The sequence below is a fragment of the Brachyhypopomus gauderio genome, chromosome 11 (assembly GCF_052324685.1).
Source record: "Brachyhypopomus gauderio isolate BG-103 chromosome 11, BGAUD_0.2, whole genome shotgun sequence".
In the NCBI taxonomy this organism is placed as follows: domain Eukaryota; kingdom Metazoa; phylum Chordata; class Actinopteri; order Gymnotiformes; family Hypopomidae; genus Brachyhypopomus; species Brachyhypopomus gauderio.
This window is the reverse complement of record NC_135221.1, coordinates 503,080-530,874: the sequence shown is the minus strand read 5'-3', so window position 1 is coordinate 530,874 and position 27,795 is coordinate 503,080. Positions and strand designations below refer to the sequence as shown.

The following is a 27,795-nucleotide window of genomic DNA, read 5'->3' as shown; positions in this document are numbered from 1 at the left end:
CATGGCATCTGCAGTAAGAGCCACTGGCCTAGTGGTGGCGCTCACATTCACCTGCAGTGAAGACCTAATACACATACAGATCAAATGTCTCAGAGAGTGAGGAGACAGACAGGCGGTGACCTCACCACCACTGAAATTCTCCATCTTTAGCTCCCAGAAGGCCAAAGGACGATGAATCTTCAGTTGGATTAAAGTAAAGATGATGCATGAATCCTGGTCCAGCTCTTCAGAGTTAACCCGCTGCATATTGGATCCATATCGGATTTTAGTACCACATATGAAAGTGTCCCAGATCATAGTTGCCAATGTCAGATTCAGTGTTTTCTGCTGTTCACGCGGTCACACAGATAACACATCTGTGTAAACACAGCCTTAGTAATCTTGGACCAACACAATCGAATCACTTCCTTCACAATGATCAAAGTTTACAAACGATGTAATCAAACCGATGTGATTGTGCTCAGATGTTATGGCACGTGCTGTGTAAGATAAATGTGTTAAACCCAAAGTCTTCACAATTCTGTGAAAATAAAAATAATAGCTTTAAAAACGGCTCAGTGTGGCTGCCCAAGGTGAATGGGGTCACTGGGAAAATCCCCTTAATATCTGCACCTAACACTCATACACAGGAAAGTCCACCATGGCAATGCAAAAGAATCAGTTCTGTATTTCCATGCAAATTTCCATCTATTTTTACATATAAGTAAACATGTAGCATGTATATAACATATGTGAGAATGGGAGACTGTATGTTTATCCATATGCTTCTGTATGCTTCTATATGCTTATGTCTGTGCTTTTGTGTGCGCGTGTGTGTGCATGTGGCTGCGTGTGTATGTGTGTATGTGTGTGTGTGTGTTTATGTGTAAGTGTTTATGTGCGTGTATGTATGTGTGTGTGTGTGTGTGTGTGAGCTGGGTATGCCGTCTGTTTTCAACTCTGTGTAGGAAACACAGCTGTAGGAAAGATAGCCACTCATCATCTGTACTGACCACAGAATCCACCTCTTCTCTCCAGACCTTTACAGGAAGAACTGGGCCATTTATATTTACATAAACACAAGCCAAAACATTCCGGTGGCACAGGGTCAAAGTAGAGACTGTGGCTGTGTTCGAAATAGCCTACTACATACTACTGGCGTACTGATTGAGCCCCAAATCAGTATGCCGTATGCAGTATGTGATCAAAATGAAATTTTCCAGTACGTGAAACATACCCGGATGACCTACTACTTCCGCAAAATATTCCAGTACGCGAACAGAGCTATCTTCGTGGTGTACTGCATCCCATCATGCAACGCTACGATCACGTGACCCCGTAGTATGCTTTGCTTTTGTCGCATACTGGAAACTGTACTGCATACTACTACGAGGACCAGTATGCAGTATCCAGTATATACTGAGTCCAGTATGCAGTATCCAGTATGTAGTAGGCTATTTCGAACACAGCCTGTGTGTGTGGGAGTGTTTGTGTGTGTGAGCATATGTACTGGTGAGGTCCAGTAACCTCTGTCATTAGCGGCTCTCAAGATGAGTGCTTTACACTGCAGAATTAGTGTTCATATTAAAAGCACACAGATAAATCAAGGGGTAAACACAAGCATGACACAGACTTACATAGACACACAGACTTACATAGACACACAGACTTACATAGACACACAGACTTACAATCTGACACGCACAGACACATCTTAAAATGAATGAATCCACAAATTTAAGGTTATCATGAAAACACAGAACAAAATTATATTCTTTAACTTACAGATCCTGCACAAGCAGGTACATGCAGTGATGACACCTCAGTCAGTTTCTACCCTAATGTGCTCATGCAGGACTCCCAACGGCTCTGAAAACCTCCAGCAAAGCAGCTTGTACTTAAATAATCTGTGTTCTGCAGTCACTCTGGTAGTCCAGAATGAATATTCTACTACTGAAGTGAGTGCCTAGATGTGTTATGAACAGGGCAGTAATAAACCAAAGTACAGTGTACAGAATCAACATAGTACATACTAAAGCTACAGAATCAACATAGTATATACTAAAGCTCAGTGGGGAACCGTCAGGGCCCTCTACGCCCTCTCAGAGGGCCTAAAAATATTCTTAAAACATAAATATATAATATAATTTATCCAATTTATTTTGTCTACTTAGTTTGACAATCGACATCTAAACAATTACAAAAATATAAGCAAATAAATTATTCAACCGTGTCTATATACAATTTCCTGAAGGGATCCGTCCCAAGGGATAAATAAAGCTCGCTCTATCTATCTATCTATCTATCTATCTATCTATCTATCTATCTATCTATCTATCTATCTATCTATCTATCTATCTATCTATTCAATCTGTGTTGGAAGGTGAGGGGTTAAGTGGAAGCCTGTGAGCCTGTGTCTCCCCCTATCAGGACTGTGATGCCCGCTGTTCGTTTACAGAGGGCCTGGCAGTTATAATTCAGCGCAATACCAGTTTCAAATGACAGTAAAATTGACCAATCATATCTTCCCTCTTAGTGGGCGGGCTTAACTGTATGATAATTTCCGGCCCACTGAGGCGACGCTAGCTGTCGTTAGCGTACCACCGCTAGCTAGTTTCCATTCATTCCTTTGATGCCCTCGTGCGCGTTGTTTACTTATTCTGCTCCCGAGGAACACGGAGCTGTGAACCTTATTTTGTTTGGAACCTTATTTTGCTTAAGAAGTTATCTAGTACATATGTTATTGTTTATTGCATTTCTAAAGCTGTACTGTCGTCTCAATTTTTTTTTCTTTATTGCAGTTAATTAAGAGAGGAATTTTTTTTGGGTTATGGGAGCGGGCCCAGGTTTAATGGTCACGGTTCACTACTGCTAAAGCTACAGAATCAACATAGTATGTACTAAAGCTAGATCACAGCACATTAGACCTCACACGCACTGCTGTGTAAAAGATCACACCAGTCACTCTGACTGAACCTGGAGCCCAGAGAAGACAGACGGCCACCACACCTGACACACACATGTACATTTGGGACGGTAAGAGACTAACACTAACGCATGACTGCATTTATTTTCATGCAGTAATGTAATAGAAGCAGGGCACACAGAAGCCAAAGGCATCGCTGAGTGAATCGCTGAGTGTTTTGGTGAGTGAATCAGTGAGTGAATCAGTGGGTACATCGGTGAGTGAACCGGTGGGTGAACCGGTGGGTACATTGGTGAGTGAACCGGTGGGTACATCGGTGAGTGAACCGGTGGGTACATCGGTGAGTGCATCGCTGTGTGTTAGATTCTGAGAGGGAGAAGTCCCATTTAGGCAGGGCAAAGCCATCACCACCATTTACTGCTACAGGTGTTACAGCAGCTCACAGCATGAAACGTAAGCTGAGCGAAGCTTCAGCCCTCCTGCCTGGTCCCTTCTGTGATCTGTACCACATTCTCCTTTATACATAACCACCATCATACTGTGAGGAGCGTGCAGCCACCTGAAACAAGTACTGGTGGTAGGGGAGTGTGCAAGGGCAGGAAGGCAGGGGTCGATTGGACGGTAGGCTAGGCTAGGCTAGAATAGCCTATGCTAGGTTAGGCTAGGTTACAATATGCTAGAATAGGCTAGGCTAGAAACGCTAGGCTAAGTTACAATAGGCTAGGCTAGGCTAGGCTAGAATTGGCTAGGCTAGAATAGGCTAGGCTAGGCTATGGCGGGCAGATCAAAAAGCAGTGGGTTAGTACCTGCCAGAGTATAGCACCAGGCTTTGGCACAGAGCAGGCAGGGTGGGGCTGTAGCCCCCAGACCCCCCTGTGCACAGGTAGGGGTGGGGAGGACTGGCATCCCTGACAGGTTTGTGGATGGCACTGTAAATGGGCTCGACCCTAGTGGGGTACAAAAATCACACAGTAAACGGAAGTGACTCAGACACACAGACTGTAGTCACAGAGACAAAGACACTTGCATGTACTACACACAAAAACAAAACACACATGCACATAAACAGTCACAAGCACGCACACACAAATACACATGCGTCAGTGTGTATGTAGCTCTCATTCAGCCGGATGGGGGGGGGGGGGGGGGGGGGGGGGGGTGACTCACAGCTCTGGGGAGTTCATGCTTTGTTTGAGGTGAGACTGATTTCATATCCAGGAAACCAGCAGTTTTGTACAATTAAAGGTGGAATCTTTAATGGTCAGTGACATTTGACCCATGACAGAAAGACCTCTTATTCAGGAGTGCCTGGCCTGCTCACACAGGTGAGACTGGGTTCATCTCTCCCAAGCTTCTTTTTACACCATGTTCACAAATGCACTACCAGACATTTGGCATAACACAGAGACCTCAAAGACAGCTATCAGCATCCTGAAGCTTATCAAAACGTTTTTTGTTGTCGTTTATAACGCAGCATGTGGTTTGAACTCTATGAGTCAAATATCATCCAGAGAAATCAAACAAAGGAGGAAGTGGCAAAGTGAATGGAGAAATGTGAGAGGATCATGTGTGATGAACATACCCCTCCTGCACCCAACACAGGAAGGCATGCGTGTGTTGATGTTGGACAGTAAGTAGGCGTGGTGTGGGGTGGTATGGGGGTGTGGCACAGTGTGGGGTGGTGTGGGGCGGTGTGGTGCGGGGTGGTGTGGGGAAGTGTGGTGTAGGGTGGTGTGGTGTAGGGTGGTGTGGGGAAGTGTGGTGTAGGGTGGTGTGGTGTAGGGTGGTGTGGTGTAGGGTGGTGTGGGGAAGTGTGGGGAAGTGTGGGGTGGCGTGGTGTGGGGAAGTGTGGGGTGGCGTGGTGTGGGGCGGGGGGTGCGACATGTTGTGGGGCGGGGGTTGTAGTGTGGTGTGGTGTGGGGCAGGTGGTGTGGTGTGGGGCGGGTGGTGTGGGGCGGGGCGGGTGGTGTGGGGCGGGGGGTTCTGACCTGGTGAAGTCATCCTCTCCCAGCATGTGTGGTGGGACGGGAGAGTAGCGGGATGGCGTGACCTGGGCGGGCGCGTACATGGACTTGGGCTCCATGCCCCCCATGTAGGCCATGCTGGAGTTGTGGCCCACGTGGTTGTCCACCATGGAGGGGAAGGCTGGAGGCAGGGCGAGACCAGTGGAGGAAAAGAGAGAGAAGATTAGTCCTGGAGTGATATCGGCCAGGGGGTGAACGCCTGCGCCTCCGCCCAGTTAGTGCTTGGCAGAGATCTCAGGTGTGACTCCACACAGAGAGAGGAGGAGAGGGGGATAGAGAGGAGGGGAGAGAGAGAGAGAGAGAGAGAGAGAGAGAGAGAGAGGGAGGGAGAGAGAGAGAGAGAGAGAGGGAGAGGTGAGGCTGGTGTGTGGTGCAGAGCAGTGGGCAGTTCAGTGTGTGGGAGTTTGGGAATGGAGCGATCACTACACACTCACCACACCAGAGCTGCAGTGTTACAAAACTGTGCTTCAGTACACCAGCCTCGAGAGGGGGGGGGGGGGGGGGGGGGGGACAGAGAGGTAGAGCGAGGGAGAGGGACAGAGAGGGAGAGAGAGAGTGGGGGTAAAGGTAGAGAGTGGGAGAGAGTGGGAGAGAGAGAGAGAGAGAGAGAGAGAGAGAGGAGAGCGAGACCCAGTAGGTGTGCAAGGCCTGTTCATTGGGCCAGGTGCGTCCTAATATAAGTCACTACGCATGTAGCATTTTCATCAGTCTAACTAGCTGCTGATTGGCTTTTACATGCAGTGGTGTCATGTGAGGTGTGTGAGGTGATGTGAGGTGGTGTGAGGTGGTGTGAGGTAGTGTGAGGTGATGTGGTGTGGGGTGGTGTGAGGTAGTGTGGGGTGGTGTGAGGTGGTGTGGTGTGAGGTGGTGTGAGGTGGTGTGAATTGGTGCGAGGTGGTGTGAGGTAGTGTGAGGTGATGTGGTGTTGTGTGAGGTGGTGTGGTGTTGTGTGAGGTGGTGTGAGGTGGTGCGAGGTGGTGTGAGGTGGTGTGGTGTTGTGTGAGGTGGTGTGGTGTTGTGTGAGGTGGTGTGGTGTTGTGTGAGGTGGTGTGAGGTGGTGTGGTGTGAGGTGGTGTGAGGTAGTGTGAGGTGATGTGAGGTGGTGTGAGGTGATGTGAGGTGGTGTGAGGTGGTGTGGTGTGAGGTGGTGTGAGGTAGTGTGAGGTGGTGTGAGGTGAGGTGATGTGAGGTAGTGTGAGGTGGTGTGGTGTGAGGTGGTGTGAGGTAGTGTGAGGTGATGTGAGGTGGTGTGAGGTGGTGTGGTGTGAGGTGGTGTGGTGTGAGGTGATGTGAGGTGGTGTGGTGTTGTGTGAGGTGGTGTGGTGTTGTGTGAGGTGGTGTGGTGTTGTGTGAGGTGGTGTGAGGTGGTGTGGTGTTGTGTGAGGTGGTGTGGTGTTGTGTGAGGTGGTGTGAGGTGGTGTGGTGTGAGGTGGTGTGGGGTGGTGTGGTGTGAGGTGGGGTGGTGTTGTGTGAGGTGGTGTGGTGTTGTGTGAGGTGGTGTGAGGTGGTGCGAGGTGGTGTGGTGTGAGGTGGTGTGGGGTGGTGTGATGTGAGGTGGTGTTGTGTGAGGTGGTGTGGTGTTGTGTGAGGTGGTGTGGTGTTGTGTGAGGTGGTGTGAGGTGGTGTGGTGTGAGGTGGTGTGGGGTGGTGGGGTGTGAGGTGGTGTGGTGTGGTGTGAGGTGGTGTGGTGTTGTGTGAGGTGGTGTGGTGTTGTGTGAGGTGGTGTGGTGTTGTGTGAGGTGGTGTGAGGTGGTGCGAGGTGGTGTGGTGTGAGGTGGTGTGGGGTGGTGTGGTGTGAGGTGGTGTGGTGTGAGGTGATGTGAGGTGGTGTTGTGTGAGGTGGTGTGGTGTTGTGTGAGGTGGTGTGGTGTTGTGTGAGGTGGTGTGGTGTGGTGTTGTGTGAGGTGGTGTGGTGTGAGGTGGTGTGGGGTGGTGGGGTGTGAGGTGGTGTGGGGTGGTGTGGTGTGAGGTGGTGTGGGGTGGTGTGGTGTGAGGTGGTGTGGTGTGTGGCGGGCGTCAGCAGGTACGTACTGCTGGAGTAGTCCGGGGGGGCATACATGTCGTTGAGGTGCACAGGACCCGGCTTGGCCACCTTCAAATACACCATGTCTGAAGTGTTCTTCAGTGCGGCTACGGCCTCCTCGTGACGTACATCCTGCAGGATAATGTTGTTCACCTGTACACACACACACAGGCCACCATGTCTTTCCACTGTGTGTCCCTGTTGCTCTGAAGACGGCTCACTGGTACAGACATTACAACCAGCACAAAGACCTGCACCCGAAAAATAGCATCACATTTGAGGTACTACAGGTCATATATTTAGGAGAACACATTTATATTCTGCTGTTGATTGGAGATACAGTAGTGCTCTCATTAGCAGCCATTAGTGTTTGAGAGAATATTACACATGACAATCCCAAACTGCCTCATCACAGAGACTCTCTTTAACTCTCTATAACTCTATATAACTCTCTTTAAGTCTCTTTAATTCTTTAGAACTCTCTGTAACTCTCTGTAACCCTCTGTAACTATGTAATGCTATGTAACTCTATCTCTCTGTATCTCTCTGTAACTCTCTTTATCTCTCTGTAACTATGTAAGGGCAGTCATGGCCTGGCGGTTAGGGAACTGGTCTTGTGACCGGAGGGTTGTGGGTTTGATTCCCAGACCTGAGGCCATGACTGAGGTGCCCCTGAGCAAGGCCCTTAACCCTCAATTGCTCACTGAGATAAAAATGTAAGTCGTTCTGGATAAGGGCGTCTGCCAAATGCCATAAATGTAATGCTATGTAACTCTCTTTAACTCTAACTCTGTAACTCTCAGTAATTCATCAACACGCTGCATCTGGGATTCAGTGTCATACATTGTCATTCAGACATAACCCTGCCCACCCAGATCCAGACATTTTCACACATTTTGATGCAGCATTTACATACGTGTGTGAATTTTAAGGCAGAAGGAAAAGTCTCATGAACATACATGTTCACATATATGTGAACATGTACAACTCTGGAGGTTTTCTAGACTTGAGCGCTGGAGTGTGTGTGCTGGTGGAGGGGCGGGGCTTACGGCCAGGAGGCGGTCTCCCGTCTGCAGTCTCCCATCCTTCTGGGCAGCCCCGCCCTCGATGATCTTGGTGATGTAAATGCTGTTGTCTCCGGGGATGTGCTGGTTGCCAATGCCACCAGCAATGCTGAAGCCCAGGCCTGCAATTCAACATTAAAACACACACTGCTAAATAACACAGGGTCACTGCATCTGTAACACGGTGGCACTCTACAGGAGTGTGTGAGTGTGTGTGTGCTGCTTTGTGTGGCTCTGACCTTTGGGCCCTTTGAGAAGGTTGACCTCCAGGATGGTGTCGGGCGGAGCCTGTCTCCTACGTACGAGCAGACGCACCACAGGGCCCGCCTCCTTCAGGGCCTCCACCGCCCGGCTGTGAACCACCTCCGATACATCCACCTCGTTCACCCGCAGCACACAGTCATTCACTCTGACACACACACACACACACACACACACACACACACACACACACACACACACACACACACACACACACACACACACACACAGAGCATGAATCACACAACTGCAATTCCAGTCATGGTAATGTGAACATGTCAATCATTCCAGAGTAATCCAGACCTGTACCAGTTTCAGTTTTAACACAGACACACAGGGTTCCTGAGGGCCAGAGAAGACCCCGCACACCTGCTTTAACTACACACCTGGAGCCCAGTCTGCATTACGTCTCCTCTTCAAAACAAAAGTTCAAGTTTTTCATGGAACACTGGATGTCTGAAGTAAAAAGAGCCCCAGAGGTGCAAGAGCCTCCACAGGACAGAGCAACGCTGCAGGACAGAGCAGCGCTGCAGGACAAAGCAGGACAGAGCAGCGCTGCAGGACAGAGCAGGACAGAGCAGCACTGCAGGACAGAGCAGCACTGCAGGACAGAGCAGCACTGCAGGACAGAGCAGCGCTGGCTGAAGGCAGCAGCAGCAACACGGGATAACAAATATCCACACAGCAGGATATAAACCTCACCAACTCAGTTGGTTTTGTTAGCTTCACAAAACTGAAATTTATGAGACCTTCCAAAATCAATTGAAACCATGTGGAATAAATGACTAGAGTTTAGCACAGGAAGAAAGAATTGAGCTTCATGAATCATCTTTGATCTTTTACTCTAGACTGATGAGTCATCTATTATCTTTTACTCTAGACTTCATCCGAGGAAGCTGACCCACACTGGTTCTTCCCAAATAAGCAACATTACAGCGTACAACATTCTTATACAACGTTCTTGTACGACGTTCTTGTAGGAGATTCCAATTTGCCATCAGACATCATTCATAACAGGTAAAGATATAATACCGAGATATTGTACCTCAGTTTATACAATTGAGAAAGGACTAGATCTGATTTGAACCCAGAACTGAAACAGGGCTGACCTACACTACGCTGGATGTGTTGAGAGGAATGGTGCCATCTTGTGCCCAGCACATATTCAGCCAGAAATGCAGGTAGACTAAAAACTATGGCATGGTGCAGAGCTTCACACTAGTTATGAGCTGTGCTATACAAAAAAGGAAAACACGGCACAGAAACCCACTGGCACTCGTGAAAAATGAGAAGAGTCTGTAAGGCAGTGGTTTACTGGGACAGTGTTTGTGAGGTCAGTGGTGCAAATAAAGCCTGGGAAAGAATTAAAGGAGAGGAGAAGAGAGGGGAGGAGAAGAGAGGGGAGGAGAGGAGAAGAGAGGAATTAGGAGGGGAGGAGTGGGGAGGGGAGGAATTTGAAGGGGAGGGGAGGAGTTGGGAGAGAAGAAGTTGGGAGGGGAGGAGTTTGAAGGGGAGGGGAGGAGTTTGAAGGAGAGGGGAGGAGTTGGGAGGAGAGGGGAGGAGAGGCGAGGAGAGGGGAGGAGTTGGGAGGAGTTGGGAGGAGAGGGGAGGAGAGGGGAGGAGAGGCGAGGAGAGGGGAGGAGTTGGGAGGAGAGGGGAGGAGTTGGGAGGAGAGGGGAGGAGAGGCGAGGAGAGGGGAGGAGAGGGGAGGAGTTGGGAGGAGAGGCGAGGAGAGGGGAGGAGTTGGGAGGAGAGGGGAGGAGTTGGGAGGAGAGGGGAGGAGTTGGGAGGAGAGGGGAGGAGTTTGAAGGAGAGGGGAGGAGTTGGGAGGAGTTTGAAGGAGAGGCGAGGAGAGGGGAGGAGTTGGGAGGAGTTGGGAGGAGTTTGAAGGAGAGGCGAGGAGAGGGGAGGGGAGGAGTTGTAATCTCACCCCAGTCTTCCATCCATGGCAGCTGCCCCTCCAGGGATGATTTTAGTGATGAAGATTCCCGGGTCGTCTGGGATATGTGGGTTATCAATCCCTCCAGCAATACTGAAGCCCAGGCCAGAGTTGCCCTGTTCAACACAGGACAGTGTTACATAAACTAATATAGTAGCACAGAACATGTATAAATGAATCGGTCCTCAGAGGCATGATCTATCAACTATTCATGAGCTTCTTGTTAGGAGATATTTTACTACTGGGATCATCAGCAGAACTTTTTGTTTGAAAGAGATGGAGAAGCTGTGCATAAAGAATGGATCCTCACTGGTTCTCCTCCCTCTTAGTCTCACTTTGTTCAGCCCTCATCCACCCATCATCCACCACTCATCCACCCATCATCCACCCCTCATCCACCCCTCATCCACCCCTCATCCACCACTCATCCACCCCTCATCCACCACTCATCCACCACTCATCCACCCCTCATCCACCACTCATCCACCCCTCATCCACCACTCATCCACCCATCATCCACCCATCATCCACCACTCATCCACCCCTCATCCACCCCTCATCCACCTCTCATCCACCACTCATCCACCTCTCATCCACCACTCATCCACCACTCATCCACCCCTCATCCACCTCTCATCCACCTCTCATCCACCTCTCATCCACCCCTCATCCACCCATCATCCACCCCTCATCCACCCCTCATCCACCCATCATCCACCCCTCATCCACCCCTCATCCACCCCTCATCCACCCCTCATCCACCACTCATCCACCACTCATCCACCCCTCATCCACCCCTCATCCACCTCTCATCCACCCCTCATCCACCACTCATCCACCACTCATCCACCCCTCATCCACCACTCATCCACCCCTCATCCACCCATCATCCACCACTCATCCACCCCTCATCCACCACTCATCCACCCCTCATCCACCCACCTCACATTTTTGTTTACAGCCGGTCTACCAGGCCTGTACAGACGCACCCCAAACAAGACAACTGACAATGTCACTTTACTGTCTTCTATAATGAATGAGTAACAGTTGTCGCCAGTTAAGGCAGAGAGAGGCTGAGGTGTTCTGACCAGCAGCTCCTGACCAGGGCTGAGCGTGCTGGCTCCTACTATCAGACTATCACCCACAGACCTTTAAACATGACATCTTACATGGTTTATCTAGGACTCAGCACACAGACATTCCTTTTGGTGAAGGAACAGCCCAGCAATTATTCTGAAACCACAGAGAGACACTCAGAGTGGTGGGGGGACAGAGGACCACAGAGAGACACTCAGAGTGGTGGGGGGACAGAGGACCACAGAGAGACACCAGCCCCTCTACAACACATACTGCCTCTTCCACTACTAACTGATTAAAACCACATAATCCTGCCTTACACATGATGGACGCACATAGAGCTTTGGCTCTTATAAGATATTTATTTCACTTTAGAAAATGTTATCTATCACTCTATAAAAATAGAGTGTTCTTGGGAACATGTCTTATTTAATGGGGATCAGTAAAAGAATCTAAAGGAACGATGTCTGCATGGAGTCATGGGGATTTGTGTGGTTTACTGAGAAGCCATTTCACTGAGGTCTTTTGTGCTCAGTGTGTGTGTTGAAATCACCCTTTAGTGCCACCTACTGGCCACATCTGAACAGGTAGCACACTGGAGAGAATGTGTACAAATGTAGAAGTGAAGGAGAATGGATATTCACCCTTTCCAAGATGATTTCTTCATATTTGTACATGCCATCACTTCCATTTACCTGCAACACAAGAAGGTTTCATTAGTGTGCTGCATCTTACAAAAGACAAACTCACAGGTGGGACAGACCCCTCAAACACACAGGTGGGACAGACCCCTCAAACACACAGGTGGGACAGACCCCTCAAACACACAGGTGGGACAGACCCATCAAACTCACAGGTGGGACAGACCCCTCAAACACACAGGTGGGACAGACCCCTCAAACACACAGGTGGGACAGACCCCTCAAACACACAGGTGGGACAGACCCATCAAACTCACAGGTAGGACAGACCCATCAAACTCACAGGTGGGACAGACCCATCAAACACACAGGTGGGACAGACTCCTCAAACACACAGGTGGGACAGACCCATCAAACACACAGGTGGGACAGACCCCTCAAACACACAGGTGGGACAGACTCCTCAAACACACAGGTGGGACAGACCCATCAAACACACAGGTGGGACAGACCCATCAAACACACAGGTGGGACAGACCCCTCAAACACACAGGTGGGACAGACCCATCAAACACACAGGTGGGACAGACCCATCAAACACACAGGTGGGACAGACCCATCAAACACAGTCCCAGGTGACAGGTAGGCAGGAGCTATTAGAGGTGAGTTAACAGATACTTACATAAGGTCCTGCGTCCAGCGAGTCTGTGCTGACTATGACAGGAGGAGGGTTTGCCTGCAAGATGAAGACATGGACATTACATCAGTGAGTGTAGACCCAGCTCCCCTCCACACACACACTCACCAGCACTGTTGATCTGATACTGAAGATCATGGCTAAAACAGGACACCAGTGGTAACCGGCTACCAAGATCAAGCAAACTACAGTAATACCCCGAGATTTTGGACGTACAAACAAACAAGTTTAATTAAAAATGTATGTACTTATTTACTTTACCCTTTAAAGTTGTAAACATATTCAGTCCTGCAGTATAAAGTTCATATGGTAAGATTATGGACGCCATCATGTCCACTACACTAGACAAATGCACTGCCTGTTTGACTACAAGGCCAATGATTCAATGTCCCACACATGGATGGTGTAATAACACCTGAGTCTCTGTAACTTCAACACGCCTCTATGAGCCTTCATGTAAAACTTAGTGGGGCTGTGGAAGACGACCCTTGACCCTCGAGGCCAACTTCACAACAACAGCGGGAGTCACCATCAAGTGTGTGATTTACCGTGGAGACGCCCTGTAACTGCTGTAGCTCAGCACATGCCTGAAGCCCTCAGTGAAATCACACCATGAAGGGCTGTAGACTCCAGCTTTGGAACAGAACCACCAGCCACCTCCTCTACATGGATGACTACAAGCTGTACGCCAGAAGTGAGCAAGACATCGGCTCACGGCTCCATCTCACCAGAATACACAGAACTGACCCTGCAGTGTGATTCAGACTGGACACGTGTGGTCAGACGGTGACAAGGAGACCAGAGGTGGCTGGAACTGAGGAACTCAAACCACCAGATGGAACTCAGCAGATGTTGAGGACATCTACACGAATGTTGGAATCACACAGACAAATGGAAATCATGAAGAAGACAGAACAGCTACAGCCAAATACATACAGAGAGTGAGACAAGTCCTGAGAGGACACTGCGGTATATACAGAGAGAGAGAGAGATAGATAGATAGATAGATAGATAGATAGATAGATAGATATAGATAGATAGATAGATAGATAGATAGAGAAATTGCTCACACCTCACACATGCGCACACACACACACACACACACACACACGCACAGATGCCACTCAGATCTGTGGATGAAAGTAATAAAATTCTATGAGTCTCCTTCCTTAACTGAAGAGGTTTTTTCAAATTCAAACTCAGAGAGCTTTCTACAGACAGACAGACAGACAGACAGAACTGTTCCTGCCCTCTCAACTGGATGCCTTCATAATGCATCAGTGCATGTGTATAGTCCAACAGAAGCTGTGGAGAAGACGTGAGGATGGTTGAGTCCATCTCCTGCAGGCCACGTTACATCAGCACAGTCGTCCTGGTACCTACAGCTGGGGTTCACGCCATACTGCTACAACACCCCCCCCATATAACTGTATCCATCACACTCCACTGCTTTGCAGAAAAACCCTGTAAATTATTGCTCTGCGTCGCTTACCGAGAAGAACACAGTAGAGTAGAGCAGAGTATTTAATCGTAGAGCAGAGTATTTAAGAGTAGAGTATTTAAGAGTAGAGCAGAGTATTTAAGAGTAGAGTATTTAATAGTAGAGCAGAGTATTTAAGAGTAGAGTATTTAATAGTAGAGCAGAGTATTTAAGAGTAGAATATTTAATACTAGAGTAGAGTATTCAAGAGCATAGTATTTAATAGTAGAGCAGAGTATTTAAGAGTAGAGTGTTTAATACTAGAGTAGAGTATTTAAGAGTAGAGAGAGTATTTAAAATCCTTGGCTGTGTGACAGTGTTTCCTGCCTTCTGATGGGACCTACCCCACACAGCAGGACAGGAGCTTGTGCATCATGTACCCTGAGGACCATCATGGCTGTGCACAGCTCACCTTCTGGAGAAGCTCTTCCGTGATTTTGAGCTCACACCACAGAGCCTCCTATGCCCTTAGCTAACATCATAAATCAAGACAGAGTCACTATGTAAACTGTCTAAGTCAAGAACAATTGTGTACCTTAAATCTACATATGAATGTATTCCTCCACCCATGTACCCAATCAAGTTCACCTCATCAATGTGGCAGTGTGCCATTGAATTCCCCCAAGCACTAAAAGAAGGATGACAAGAAAGTTGCATTCTAGAAAACTGAAATATTCTAGAGGAATCAGACACATTCAAAATAGATGTAACAGTGAGGAACACTGTTCACACAGAACAAAGTGTTCCTTAAGTGACATCGGCACAGGTAAGGTACATTCACACAAACACATTAAATGTCACTGAGACAACAGGACTATTTCACGTCCTCAGCTAAAGGTTTGTCACAACCAGATGTCACAGTGTTACTACACTTAATTGAAAGGATGCAGACACAGTAATAGCAGGAGACTTGTGCTCAGCTGCACTTCACAAACAGGCCCTGTGTTCACTCCCTGTGTTCACTCCCTGTGTTCACTCCCTGAGTCGGGAGTGCAGGAAGCACAAACATACAGTCTTCCCTGCACGCTGATCAGGTATGAAAACGTTCCAACCACACAGCCCCAGGCCAGTTAAACCCATCATCCTAATCTTAGATTTTGTCTACAATCCCACATCTTAATCAGTCCAAACAAGCAAACCGTATGTGTGACGGTAATCTCAGTGTGGGCTGTGCTGCTCACCGCTGTCCTCAGGTCAGCCATGTGAGGGCGGACGAGGACGCAACACTGCGTGTGACACCGAGACGCCGTCCGGACAGCAGGTCCCTGGTCAGGGCCGAGCCCAGCGGACCTGATGTGCACACGCGTCTGTCCTGCGCTAACTCGCTAGGCCAGATTAAAAACATGATGGGGGGAGCAGGGTTCACACAGGCATAGCTGACAAGAGGTGAGAGGGCGAAGAGAAAAAGCCGACGGCAGTAACAGGCTGGAGAGCATCCACACATGCCAGAAGGACAGCAAAGAGACACGGGGGATTAACCAAATCTGGATTAGATTAGAATAAATCCCTTAATTTCCTTTTAATTCAAACACTAATCATTAAAGGCTATTTTCCAACCAGATGTTACCATTCACTTCTTTCCTGCCATAACACACTCTCTCTCTCTCTCCCTCTCTCACACACACACACACACAGGTTTGGCAGCTCATCTATTCAAACTGGGTCTCAGCTTGCTCATTAAAGAGGTGAACTGACATTAGCTCTGTGTAGCACTCCACCTGACAGGCCTGCCTTGTTGGCCCTGATGACATCTGGGACTCCAGCCTGACAAAGGCTCTCCGTAAACCCTGGCAGAGGCAGGCACCCCATACACACTGTTAAATAATCAATGTGTTCCCATGGTCACGGCTACCCTGGTGACTGCGCTGGCTGTGAGGAGCAGATAGGAGCCGCCCTGGTTAGTCTGTCTCAGGCTTACAGCGACAGGGTGGAGGATCAGGCCTGATCACAGCCTGGCGTTGGGTTAGCAGGAACGTTCAGAGGACAGAAGGTCGTGTCACAATCCGCTCTCATCTAAACTGCTCTACGGCAGTCCAGAGAGCCCGGTGGGGACCCGACAGCCAGGTCACACCACTCACCCCCAGCGTATGGGAGTATCCACACTCAACGTGTCAAACAACCCATGACATTTTCAAAAACAAGGTCATTTCTAAATATGCCCATATCTAACAAAATAGCCCTGGTGATTCGTGCATAAAACAAAATCTAAAATTGGTGTTGTTTAAAATGCTAGCAAAAACAAACGTATTATTAGCGCTAGATAACGAGAGTCATTAGGACAGAATCAAAACACATTCAGAACATTTCACCCAAAACATAGCAGCTGTTGTGAGCACTGAGCAACACTATTTCAACACCCTTTCTGACCGGTTCAGATGTACATGGGGTGTGTGTGTGTGTGTGTGTGTGTGTGTGTGTGTGTGTGTTGGGAGGAGAGGACTATAGCTAAATAAGTGCAGTATAAGGGCTGCTGTCTTCATAAGGAGGGAGGCTCGCTCTGTACCATGACACTGCACACTGAGCGGATTCTTGGCTTGTTGTCCTGTTTGTAGGGAGAGAGGACGTGGCAGGGGACCGATCCATTTGGTGCATAAGTAATTCACAAGCTTCAGCAGCAACAGTGCAGGGCTCACTGATGGGAACAGACAGGGACTCAGCGAAGGCAGTGGGAGGCGTGTGTTATGCTTAATAAGGGAGAGAGTGGGTGACAGAGAGAAAGGGAGACGGAGAACGAGATAGAGGGAGAGAAAGAAAGAGAAGCAAAGACAGACAGAGGGACAGGGGGACAGACTGAGACAGAGAGCAAGAGGAAGATAGGGAGAATGAGGGAATGAGGAATAAACAGTGGCCTCTCTCAGATGATCCTTTTTGCCAGGCTACATTGGCGGTCCTTATAAGCCACACCGCAATCCCCTGAATATCAACCCAATCACCATGCGCCCGACACTCCCTTCACACCGAGACGAGTAACGCCGGTGAGAGTTTGATGAGGGAGCTTTCAGTCCAAGGACTAGAAACATACGTTTCTGTATGAGAATGTTGAGTTCACAAGCTTTCAGGCAAACAATGTACCTGTCTCAGGTGTACTGTCTGAGGAGTACTGTTTGTGTTTCAGGTGTTTCCATACAAAAAACCCATAAAACATGAGTAGATGTCATTGGAAACGTATTCCAAGAGCTATGAATGTTACTCAAAATACAGATTTCAAAACGAGTATTCAGTACTAATACTAACACTAATACTAAACCTGAAAAGCACTAAGACAAGTCCAAAAACATGGAATAAGAGGAACTGATGAAGGGCTGAGGTGGGCTGACCCAGGACACGAGAGCTGGTCTCCCTGCCACACAGTGCAGGTTCATCCGTCCACATGGACACGGTACATGGACACGGTACACACGGTACACAGCTCTATCTAAGCAGGAGGTCACCGCTCTGACCTTCAGCTGGATGAAGGCCACTGATGGCATAACAACATTAATTACCATAGCCCTGGACACAAACCCAGGTGCACATTCTGTACCTGAAGCACAAAGTCTTAGTCGGACCAAACCATCTACAGGAGAGCTGTGAGGTGGGACAGCTGTGGCTACTGGATGAGGGTTCAAACAGCCCATTAGGACTGTTAGGGTTCCTACAAACAAAGAGTTCCTACAAAGTGTTCAGGGTGCTACATTGCTGAAGACTAGAGCCAAATTTATTGAATTAAATGGTAAATTGCTCCATATTAATAAAAATTTTCAAAAATTAAGATAGAACATATGGACACTTCAGTGATGGATTTTGAATCCACCATTGCATGTGATTTTACATACAGCACATGTGAACATGACTTCTACTGGAACTACTGACAAAACAGCTCACCAACATATCAATGGCTATCAGACAGCATACCCACCATGCTTTAGTAATAATGGTACATTCCAACCATGCCTTAGTAATAATGGTACATTCCAACCATGCCGTAATAACGGCTTGGTGTTCTTTACCTGCTGGTTTCAATTGGTTGCTAGCTCTTGTTGCTAAGATAACAGCGCTGTACTCTCCACTGTGCTGGTTCTAGTGGTCGCTGCCAATCCCACGAACACAAGATCTCACACACTTTGTTCCCTGCTGCTGTCATTTGGCAGTGGTGAGAAATGTTCACTCAGTATATGTGTTTTTGTCTCAGAAGCAGGCGCTCCGAGTTCAGTTTCATCTTGCGTGTGAAACGTGCAGCCTGGTTCCCCTCAGCCTCATCCTCTCATGCTGGGACACTCATCAGCGTTGTGTCATTTGTAGGCAAATCTCTTCTGACAGTGAAAAGGAGTCTGAGAAGCTAGGGAGGAGGAGTCACGTCCTCTCGATGGCCTACCTTCACTGAGGCTCCGCCCACTCTTTTGTGCTGGTTGGAGTGACAGCACTTCAGAGCAGATATCAATGCAGATGATTCATTTGTGATCAGCTCTCACACTGAAGGCCGGAAGAAAGACATCTCTTTCAGGTCTCCGTCCCAGGGACGTGTCTGCGTGAGCAGGTCTCCGTCCCAGCACTCACACACACCCACACAGCTCCATTCAATCCCCGTGCCTGCGTGCGGTTTGGCTGACAAATCCGTGTAGGTGTGGAAAGTGATGAAGAATTACAGCAAGTAGGACAATGGCATCAACAACAGCGCAGGAACCAGAGCTCTGGTGTTACTTTACATAATTATGAATATTCATGAGGACGCTTATCCATATGCTGACATATTTCCTGCCAAAAGGCAGTGAAAAAGACTTTATTTTAAATGTTTGTATCACTTCAGGGAATGCCCTGAACAAAACAATCTGTCTTCCACAGAGGGGCCAGATTTGCAGTGTCTCCAGTACACCTCAGGACAGAGAAGGTGTTAGTCCTGCAACCCAGGGTCCGATCCTCCGTGAAGAGTGCACACCACCGACGAGCAGACACATATCACACCCACTGATCTGAGAACACACCCATCAGCCTTCTTCACACCATCATCATCGCAAAGGAGGAACTGTGACAGTGTACCAAGGTAATGAACATGATTCAGCTATATGGTCATTTCTTTCCAGCTGGGTGTTATGTAGCCAGTCACATAATACCACACTGAATGTTTTAAGATTCACTTATTCTAAATCATTTGCACTATTACTGATGTACCAGTTACTACAGTGAACACAAATCTGTCAATGTTCCATATTTGTCAATTGTGATTTTCACCACAATTCAATGTTGTCCTCCACATTTACCCATCTGTGCAATGATAACACACACACACACAAGTGATTACTAGGGGGCTGTGGATCACACGTGCCCAGAGCGGTGGGCAGTCCTAGCCCGGCGCCCGGGGAGCAGTTGGGGTTAGGTGCCTTGCTCAAGGGCACCTCAGTCATGGCCTCAGGTCACAAGACCAGTTCCCTACCACAGGACCATGACTGCATTTATTGCATGCATGCACCTTTTTTTTTTTTTTTTATGCACACAGATGTACAGATGTATTTTATTTTTATGGTGCACAATGATATACAATGTACCACTTTACAATTATGAATTCTCTAAAATGTGTTGATTAACATTAATAATTAGGTCATAAACAACTTTAAAATGAATAATGAGCCCTTAGAACACATCACACAGCAACAGGGGCCTATTGACCAGTAGAATGTAAATTTAGACCAAATAATTTCAGATAATTGGTAGTAGCCTATTAAGAAATGTCTGCTTAAGCACTTAAGCGCTGAGTGATGGAGAAGGCAGACGTCACCAGAGTGAGTCGAGGTTTTACAGTACAGGTGTGTCGAGGTTTTACAGTACAGGTGTGTCGAGGTTTTACAGTACAGGTGTGTCGAGGTTTTACAGTACAGGTGAGTCGAGGTTTTACAGTACAGGTGTGTCGAGGTTTTACAGTACAGGTGTGTCGAGGTTTTACAGTACAGGTGAGTCGAGGTTTTACAGTACAGGTGTGTCGAGGTTTTACAGTACAGGTTAATAGGTACAACTCCTTCTTTGGCAGTGTTGCCCTTTTGATTTATGTGTTATAACTGCTTAATAATGATTTGCTAAGGTCGTTTAATGGACCTAGTTAATAACCATCAGGAACTCATGTTGAACCATTTATAAACCTCCTATAAGGAGCTGATATGTTGTCATATATTTTGTCAAGAAGTACCAACCAAGACTGCGTATGCATGTGCAGTTCTGTTTATACATGCTGACTAACTTAAGTAAATATGCCTGGTACAACGAAGAAAGCAGCAAGACTTCAGGATTCATGGCGTCTGGCTGGGATGAGTAGACACACAGGCTGACACACATGCCTTTGACCAGCCTTGATTCACATTCATTTGGACTATTATGACTTCATTTTTAATTTAATAACTCATATTGCCCACGGTAATTACATAAATGACTCTTGCTGATTATTCCATATCCTCTAAGGATGGTTTAACGAGGGAAGTCTTGGCAGATGTTTGTAGCTGAGAAGTAATCACCTTGAAGTGAGACGAAAATGAAAAATGCCATTAAGTTCCTTAAACAGATGACACCTTCATAACACTCTTCAAAACACACTTTTGACCATATATCTACACTCAGGAGTTCTTTAAACAGATGACACCTTCATAACACTCTTCATAACACACTTTGAACATGTATCGACACTCAGCTGCACAACATTGCGAGTCTGTTGCAGGCTTTCTCTCCTTAACCTCTGCAGTGTCTGTCTGACCAGAATCACTGAACGTGCTCTGCAGTTTGAGACTTATTACAGGAAGGAGATGGAGATGATACCAACACCCTTGCTCTGCAACTCTCTCACTCTCTCTCCGTCCCTCTTTCTCTCGCTCTCTCTCTCACTCTCTACCTCTCACTCTCTCCCTCCCTGTCTCACTCCCTTTCTCTCTCTCCCTCCCTCCCTCTCGTGATCTGCTCAGCCCCCAGGATAGAGAGTGCCGTCGTCACTAGCCTCACAGTGAGTCCAGTGACTATATGCATGTGAATGATTATATAACCAGCATTTTTATGGAGAATATTAATCCACAGACAACCAGTATTGGGGTCTATATGCTGGCTGACCAAAATGCAGTTAAACACACACACACACAACTTACTGAATATTCTGCTAATGCTGACAGCTAACCCACAAAATATTATTCAAGGTACTAGTAAAATGAGAGAAAGCAACCATGATTATACTCTGATGTACTAAAGAGGTTGCTGTATGCAGCTTTCTTTATACTGCTATATGAGCAGATGTTAATTCATGGTGTCCTAATTGCTTTCGAAAACCATTTTTCATGTCCATGTATCCACAGTGTGCTCTCCTCCCATTAGACAGAGCAAGGCTAATACGCTGTAGAGTGCAGACTGCACCATGGCAACACCAGCAACGTGTGTCTCAGGCAAAGCTCTCCTCCTACCCACCACCAAAGCGGATGAAGCAGAAATGTGTGACTGTGTGTGTGTTTCTGTTATGTGCTGAGGTTTTTGTAATATGCAACGTCCATTTCATGACACCAAGGCAGAGTTCAAACACTGACTGGATTCAGAAGACACTCGTGGTGCTTTGTGAGCGATTTGAAGGTTTGAAGGCATCCATGAAGCAACACGAGCAGCCTTAATGACTACAGATTTACGAAGACCAGAGCCTCACGCTGTAACACAACCTTAATGACAACAGCTTTACGAAGACCAGAGCCTCATGCTGTAACACAGCCTTAATGACAACAGCTTTATGAAGACCAGAGCCTCACGCTGTAACACAACCTTAATGAATACAGCTTTACAAAGACCAGAGCCTCACGCTGTAACACAACCTTAATGACTACAGCTTTACGAAGACCAGAGCCTCACGCTGTAACACAACCTTAATGACTACAGATTTACGAAGACCAGAGCCTCACGCTGTAACACAACCTTAATGATTACAGCTTTACGAAGAACAGAGCCTCACGCTGTAACACAACCTTAATGACTACAGATTTACAAAGACCAGAGCCTCACGCTGTAACACAATCTTAATGACTACAGATTTACGAAGACCAGAGCCTCACGCTGTAACACAACCTTAATGACTACAGATTTTCGAAGACCAGAGCCTTACGCTGTAACACAACCTTAATGACTACAGATTTACGAAGACCAGAGCCTTACGCTGTAACACAACCTTAATGAATACAGCTTTACAAAGACCAAAGCCTCACGCTGTAACACAACCTTAATGACTACAGATTTACGAAGACCAGAGCTTCACGCTGTAACACAACCTTAATGATTACAGCTTTACGAAGACCAGAGCCTCACGCTGTAACACAACCTTAATGAATACAGCTTTACAAAGACCAGAGCCTAACGCTGTAACACAACCTTAATGACTACAGATTTAGGAAGACCAAAGCTTCACGCTGTAACACAACCTTAATGATTACAGCTTTACGAAGACCAGAGCCTCACGCTGTAACACAACCTTAATGACTACAGCTTTACGAAGACCAGAGCCTCACGCTGTAACACAACCTTAATGACTACAGCTTTACGAAGACCAGAGCCTCACGCTGTAACACAACATTAATGAATACAGCTTAAAAAAGACCAGAGCCTCACGCTGTAACACAACCTTAATGACTACAGATTTACGAAGACCAGAGCCTCACGCTGTAACACAACCTTAATGAATACAGCTTTACAAAGACCAGAGCCTAACGCTGTAACAACCTTAATGACTACAGATTTACGAAGACCAGAGCTTCACGCTGTAACACAACCTTAATGACTACAGATTTACGAAGACCAGAGCCTCACGCTGTAACACAACCTTAATGACTACAGCTTTACGAAGATCAGAGCCTCACGCTGTAACACAACCTTAATGACTACAGCTTTACGAAGACCAAAGCCTCACGCTGTAACACAACCTTAATGACTACAGATTTACGAAGACCAGAGCTTCACGCTGTAACACAACCTTAATGATTACAGCTTTACGAAGACCAGAGCCTCACGCTGTAACACAACCTTAATGAATACAGCTTTACAAAGACCAGAGCCTAACGCTGTAACACAACCTTAATGACTACAGATTTAGGAAGACCAAAGCTTCACGCTGTAACACAACCTTAATGATTACAGCTTTACGAAGACCAGAGCCTCACGCTGTAACACAACCTTAATGACTACAGATTTACGAAGACCAGAGCCTCACGCTGTAACACAACCTTAATGACTACAGCTTTACGAAGACCAGAGCCTCACGCTGTAACACAACCTTAATGACTACAGCTTTACGAAGACCAGAGCCTCACGCTGTAACACAACATTAATGAATACAGCTTAAAAAAGACCAGAGCCTCACGCTGTAACACAACCTTAATGACTACAGATTTACGAAGACCAGAGCCTCACGCTGTAACACAACCTTAATGAATACAGCTTTACAAAGACCAGAGCCTAACGCTGTAACACAACCTTAATGACTACAGATTTACGAAGACCAGAGCTTCACGCTGTAACACAACCTTAATGACTACAGATTTACGAAGACCAGAGCCTCACGCTGTAACACAACCTTAATGACTACAGCTTTACGAAGATCAGAGCCTAACGCTGTAACACAACCTTAATGACTACAGATTTACGAAGACCAGAGCTTCACGCTGTAACACAACCTTAATGACTACAGATTTACGAAGACCAGAGCCTCACGCTGTAACACAACCTTAATGACTACAGCTTTACGAAGATCAGAGCCTCACGCTGTAACACAACCTTAATGACTACAGCTTTACGAAGACCAAAGCCTCACGCTGTAACACAACCTTAATGATTACCAATTTCTCCTCACCAAGCCACATGACATGACTAATGTCAAATAATAAACCACTATCTTCTCTCCAGATGCAGAATGGCACACAAAACATCTACTGAACATCTACTACATATGCTAGAAATTAGATTACATATGAGAAATGATGAAAGAATATGCCCCTCATTAACTTTCTGAAGTTTGTTTAAAACATTTCTGTGAGGTTATTAATTTGTCTTGTCAAACTTCAAAACCTCTCTACCGTAAAAAATCACTCAAATTCTCAGCTGTGTTCAAGATATACAACAGAAACACCAGATCGGTCATATAGGTAATGAGATGAGGAGATCAGCGATCCATCCTGGGCCAGCCACCTCCTGCCTAACCGGATGCATACATCATGATGGACATTATTACATATTTTTCCTTTTCTTTCTCTTCTTTCTGTCTAAATTTTTGTTGTTGTCATGGTGACCGGTGTCGGCCAGAGGAGGATGGGTTCCCCCCCTGAGTCTTGGTTCCTCTCAAGGTTTCTTCCTCATGCAAAAAACTAGGGAGTTTTTCCTTGCCACTGTCGCCTTTGGCTTGCTCACTGGGGGCTAGGACTCGGCACTTGTAAAGCTGCTTTGTGACAACAACTGTTGTAAAAAGCGCTATATAAATAAAAATTTGATTGATTGATTGATTGAAACACCAAAGAACAAAAGTATTAAATACACTATGTGAGTAACAAAATTAGGGGTGATCTGCAATAGTTGCTGATTCGACTATAGTCGACTATACCCCCTAGTCGACTATGAACGTCATAGTCAAATGTACCATTCTAACTGCACGGGGGTGCCCAAGGATGCTGCTAAGCATTAGTTGTTACATGAAATGTCTTTGTTTTCGTTATATATAGCCTTTTGTGAATAATTTCTGTTAATAAATACTTTTAAATGATGTGTGCGCATTAACAATAGGCATCTTCCTTACTACACATTAATAAATCACATCATGCAGTTGCACAATCCAAATGAGCGGAGCTGAACACGCTACAGGATCTTCAGCATCTGCTGAGATTATAATGGCTACAAAAAAAACTTCAAAAGTATTTTGAAAAAGATAAAGATGAATCAAACAAAGTAAAGTGCAAGTTATATCATCAACGTCTTTCATTTCGCACGACAACAACAACCAACATGGCACACCGTTTGTCGTTTCGGTTGTGTCGTCTCGTCATGGTGCATCTCGGCAAGTAGGTCTATAAACATTTTTGTTGTTTGCTTTTTAAACCCCGTTACTTGAACCTTTACTTATAATTTTTTTCTGTTGTGTGTCAAGTTTTTTATATTTTAAGGCAGGCATATTTTATTTAAAATATTTTTTACATTTTCATTTACATTTTCTTTTAAGTGGAAAAAAGTCCTGAATGAGAACGGGATCCCGTTTAAGGTGCTCTAGATAAAATAAAATAAAAACCCGATTTGACTATTAGTTAGTTAGGGGCAGTCATGGTCTGGTGGTAGGGAACTGGTCTTGTGACCGGAGGGTCGGAGGGGAGGATTCCCAGACCTGAGGCCATGACTGAGGTGCCCTTGAGCAAGGCACCTAACCCCAACTGCTCCCCGGGCGCCGGACTAGGGCTGCCCACCGCTCTGGGCACGTGTGATCCACAGCCCCCTAGTAATCACTAGTGTGTGTGTGTGTGTGTGTGTGTGTGTTCTAACTGCACAGATGGGTTAAAAGCGGAGGACAAATTTCGATTGCGGTGTAAAAATCACAATTGACAAAATATGGCACATTTACATTTCACATTTAGTCGACTAAAGGGAAAATCGGACAAATCAGATTCGACTATGAAAATCCTTAGTTGAATACACCTCTAAACAAAATACATCCCTACTCAAAATAGGGATTGCCATGTAACTTCAAAGTATCCAATAGCAGCTCAAAGCTGCACTACTGCTTGTGGAGCATGTAAGTGAGAAACTCTGATAAGGCAGCATGGAAATGCAGCACGTAATCTTCCCAAGTCCAGCCCTCTCAGAACCATTGCCAGGGGCGACGGCTCTCCGAGATGAGATATTCCGATGGACTCTTATCTCTCTAGAGATATAGGATTACACAAACACGCAGAGCAGGAAAGAGGTGTACACAAACTGAAACTGTACATTAGTTCATCAGTCCCAAGGGAAATGTGTGAGAGACAGTGAAGACAGTTCCTGTTTAGTGATTGTAGCGGAGCGTAATCCAGCCTGCTGTCCCACGTCAGCCCACCACACTCTTTCTGTGTTCAGTGTCCCTAGTCTTCTCTTCCCTAGGCTTCCTCAACTCACACCTGTTCTACATCCTCCTATAATCACCCAGGACTCTGTATTCCTCCTGTTTTCAGGTTGACCTTTATGAGGTCTCACCAGTTGTTTGCAATTTAAGTTGGAAACTGTGTGCGTTTTTGCTGTGTGTGTTTCTATTTACCTCCTTTGGTTTAGGGACTGTTCTCCGTGGACTATGTGGACTATGTTGTCGGTGGACTATGTGGACTATGTTGTCGGTGGACTATGTGGACTATATTGTCGGTGGACTATGTGGACTATGTTGTCGGTGGACTATGCTTAAAAACCCATTAGGCAAAATACCCAGAAGGAAGGATCATGAATATAATGAATTACTAAACACAGGTAATACTTCCACAATCAGCACCTTCAATCTTACACTGTTGGAATGTTTATACATTTTATACATTTACAGAATATCAGACAGCAATAACAAAGCACTTTTAACTTCATTTAAATACAATGTATATGCAAATTCTTGGGTCACTAACATACTCCTATAGCATATCACCAAGCGTCCTAAAATGAATACTACCCTGGCAGAAAAGATTATAAAACTTACAATGCACATATAAAAAAGTTTATTTTAAAAGCAAAAATGGAATTACTTGATTTTATGCATGTTTTAGGTGCAGAGAAAATAAACTGTTATTACAATAACTGTGATGCAATTTAATAATAATAAACAGTAAGGTGAAGTAAGGTGACACAGTACCCATGAGGTATCAAACCACAATTATTCCCACATATCGCATCACAAAATACCTTGAAATACACTCAAAGTTCACTAATGAAGCCTTGAGGTGACCATTAAAGACTGGCCTGCGCTACTTCAAACAAGCCCAGCTGGATTATGTGAATACCACGCTCCATCAAAACACCCGCAGAACACTCACTGACACAGAACACCCGCAGAACACTCACTGACACAGAACACCCGCAGAACACTCACTGACACAGAACACCCGCAGAACACTCACTTGGTACATGTGTGGTAGGTCAGGACACTCAACACAATAAAGAAATTTAATTTGGCAGAGGGCTTATTTGCATATTAGAAAAAGCATTTTGAGATTGGTATTGCAGAGGCTAACACTGCCATAGTGACTAACAGAACTGTGAGCAATGCTACTCTGAAGATGCTCTGGAAATGTCCAAGGAAGTACAAGGTCCTGTTCACAAAGGTAAAGGGTCTTAATGGACTAAAGAGAACAACAACTTGAAAAATGGAAAACAACTGGGGAAATGTAAATCTCCATAGCTATTGGCCAAGCGAACCTTTACATGATGTGTTAGCAAGACATGGTAATTTTGACTGTCACCTCATTTAAATAAAATGAGTCATCTGAGAATGAGACAGTGGAAAGTGCTTAGAAACTCCTGATTCCACTTTGAGAGACACAGGCAATGCATGACAAACACAGATGCATAATCTAAACAACTTCACAGACAGACTTCCTGTTAAATGACTAACAGGCTGTAGGGGGTGTATAGACCTGTATATGGTCTGCTCCTCAGAACATAAGAAAAATAATATAAAAATCCTATCATCATCATCATCATCATCACCACCATTGTAACT

General features: G+C 46.2%; 1 protein-coding gene across 8 annotated transcripts in view; it reads right to left on the bottom strand.

The window, feature by feature from the left end:
- dlg3 (discs, large homolog 3 (Drosophila)) overlaps positions 1–27,795 on the bottom strand; it is a 75,004-nt gene that overhangs the window by 18,845 nt on the left and 28,364 nt on the right. For 6 of the 8 annotated variants that reach the window (XM_077021002.1, XM_077021003.1, XM_077021006.1 and 3 more), the window contains 7 exons: positions 12,617–12,670; positions 11,938–11,988; positions 10,208–10,332; positions 8,256–8,425; positions 8,002–8,138; positions 6,961–7,105; positions 4,894–5,068 (listed from right to left, as the gene is read on the bottom strand). In XM_077021002.1, the coding sequence (XP_076877117.1) occupies positions 4,894–5,068; positions 6,961–7,105; positions 8,002–8,138; positions 8,256–8,425; positions 10,208–10,332; positions 11,938–11,988; positions 12,617–12,670 (857 nt within the window). The remainder of the gene's footprint in view (positions 1–4,893; positions 5,069–6,960; positions 7,106–8,001; positions 8,139–8,255; positions 8,426–10,207; positions 10,333–11,937; positions 11,989–12,616; positions 12,671–27,795) is intronic. The other 2 variants (XM_077021004.1, XM_077021007.1) reach the window with 1 other exon arrangement.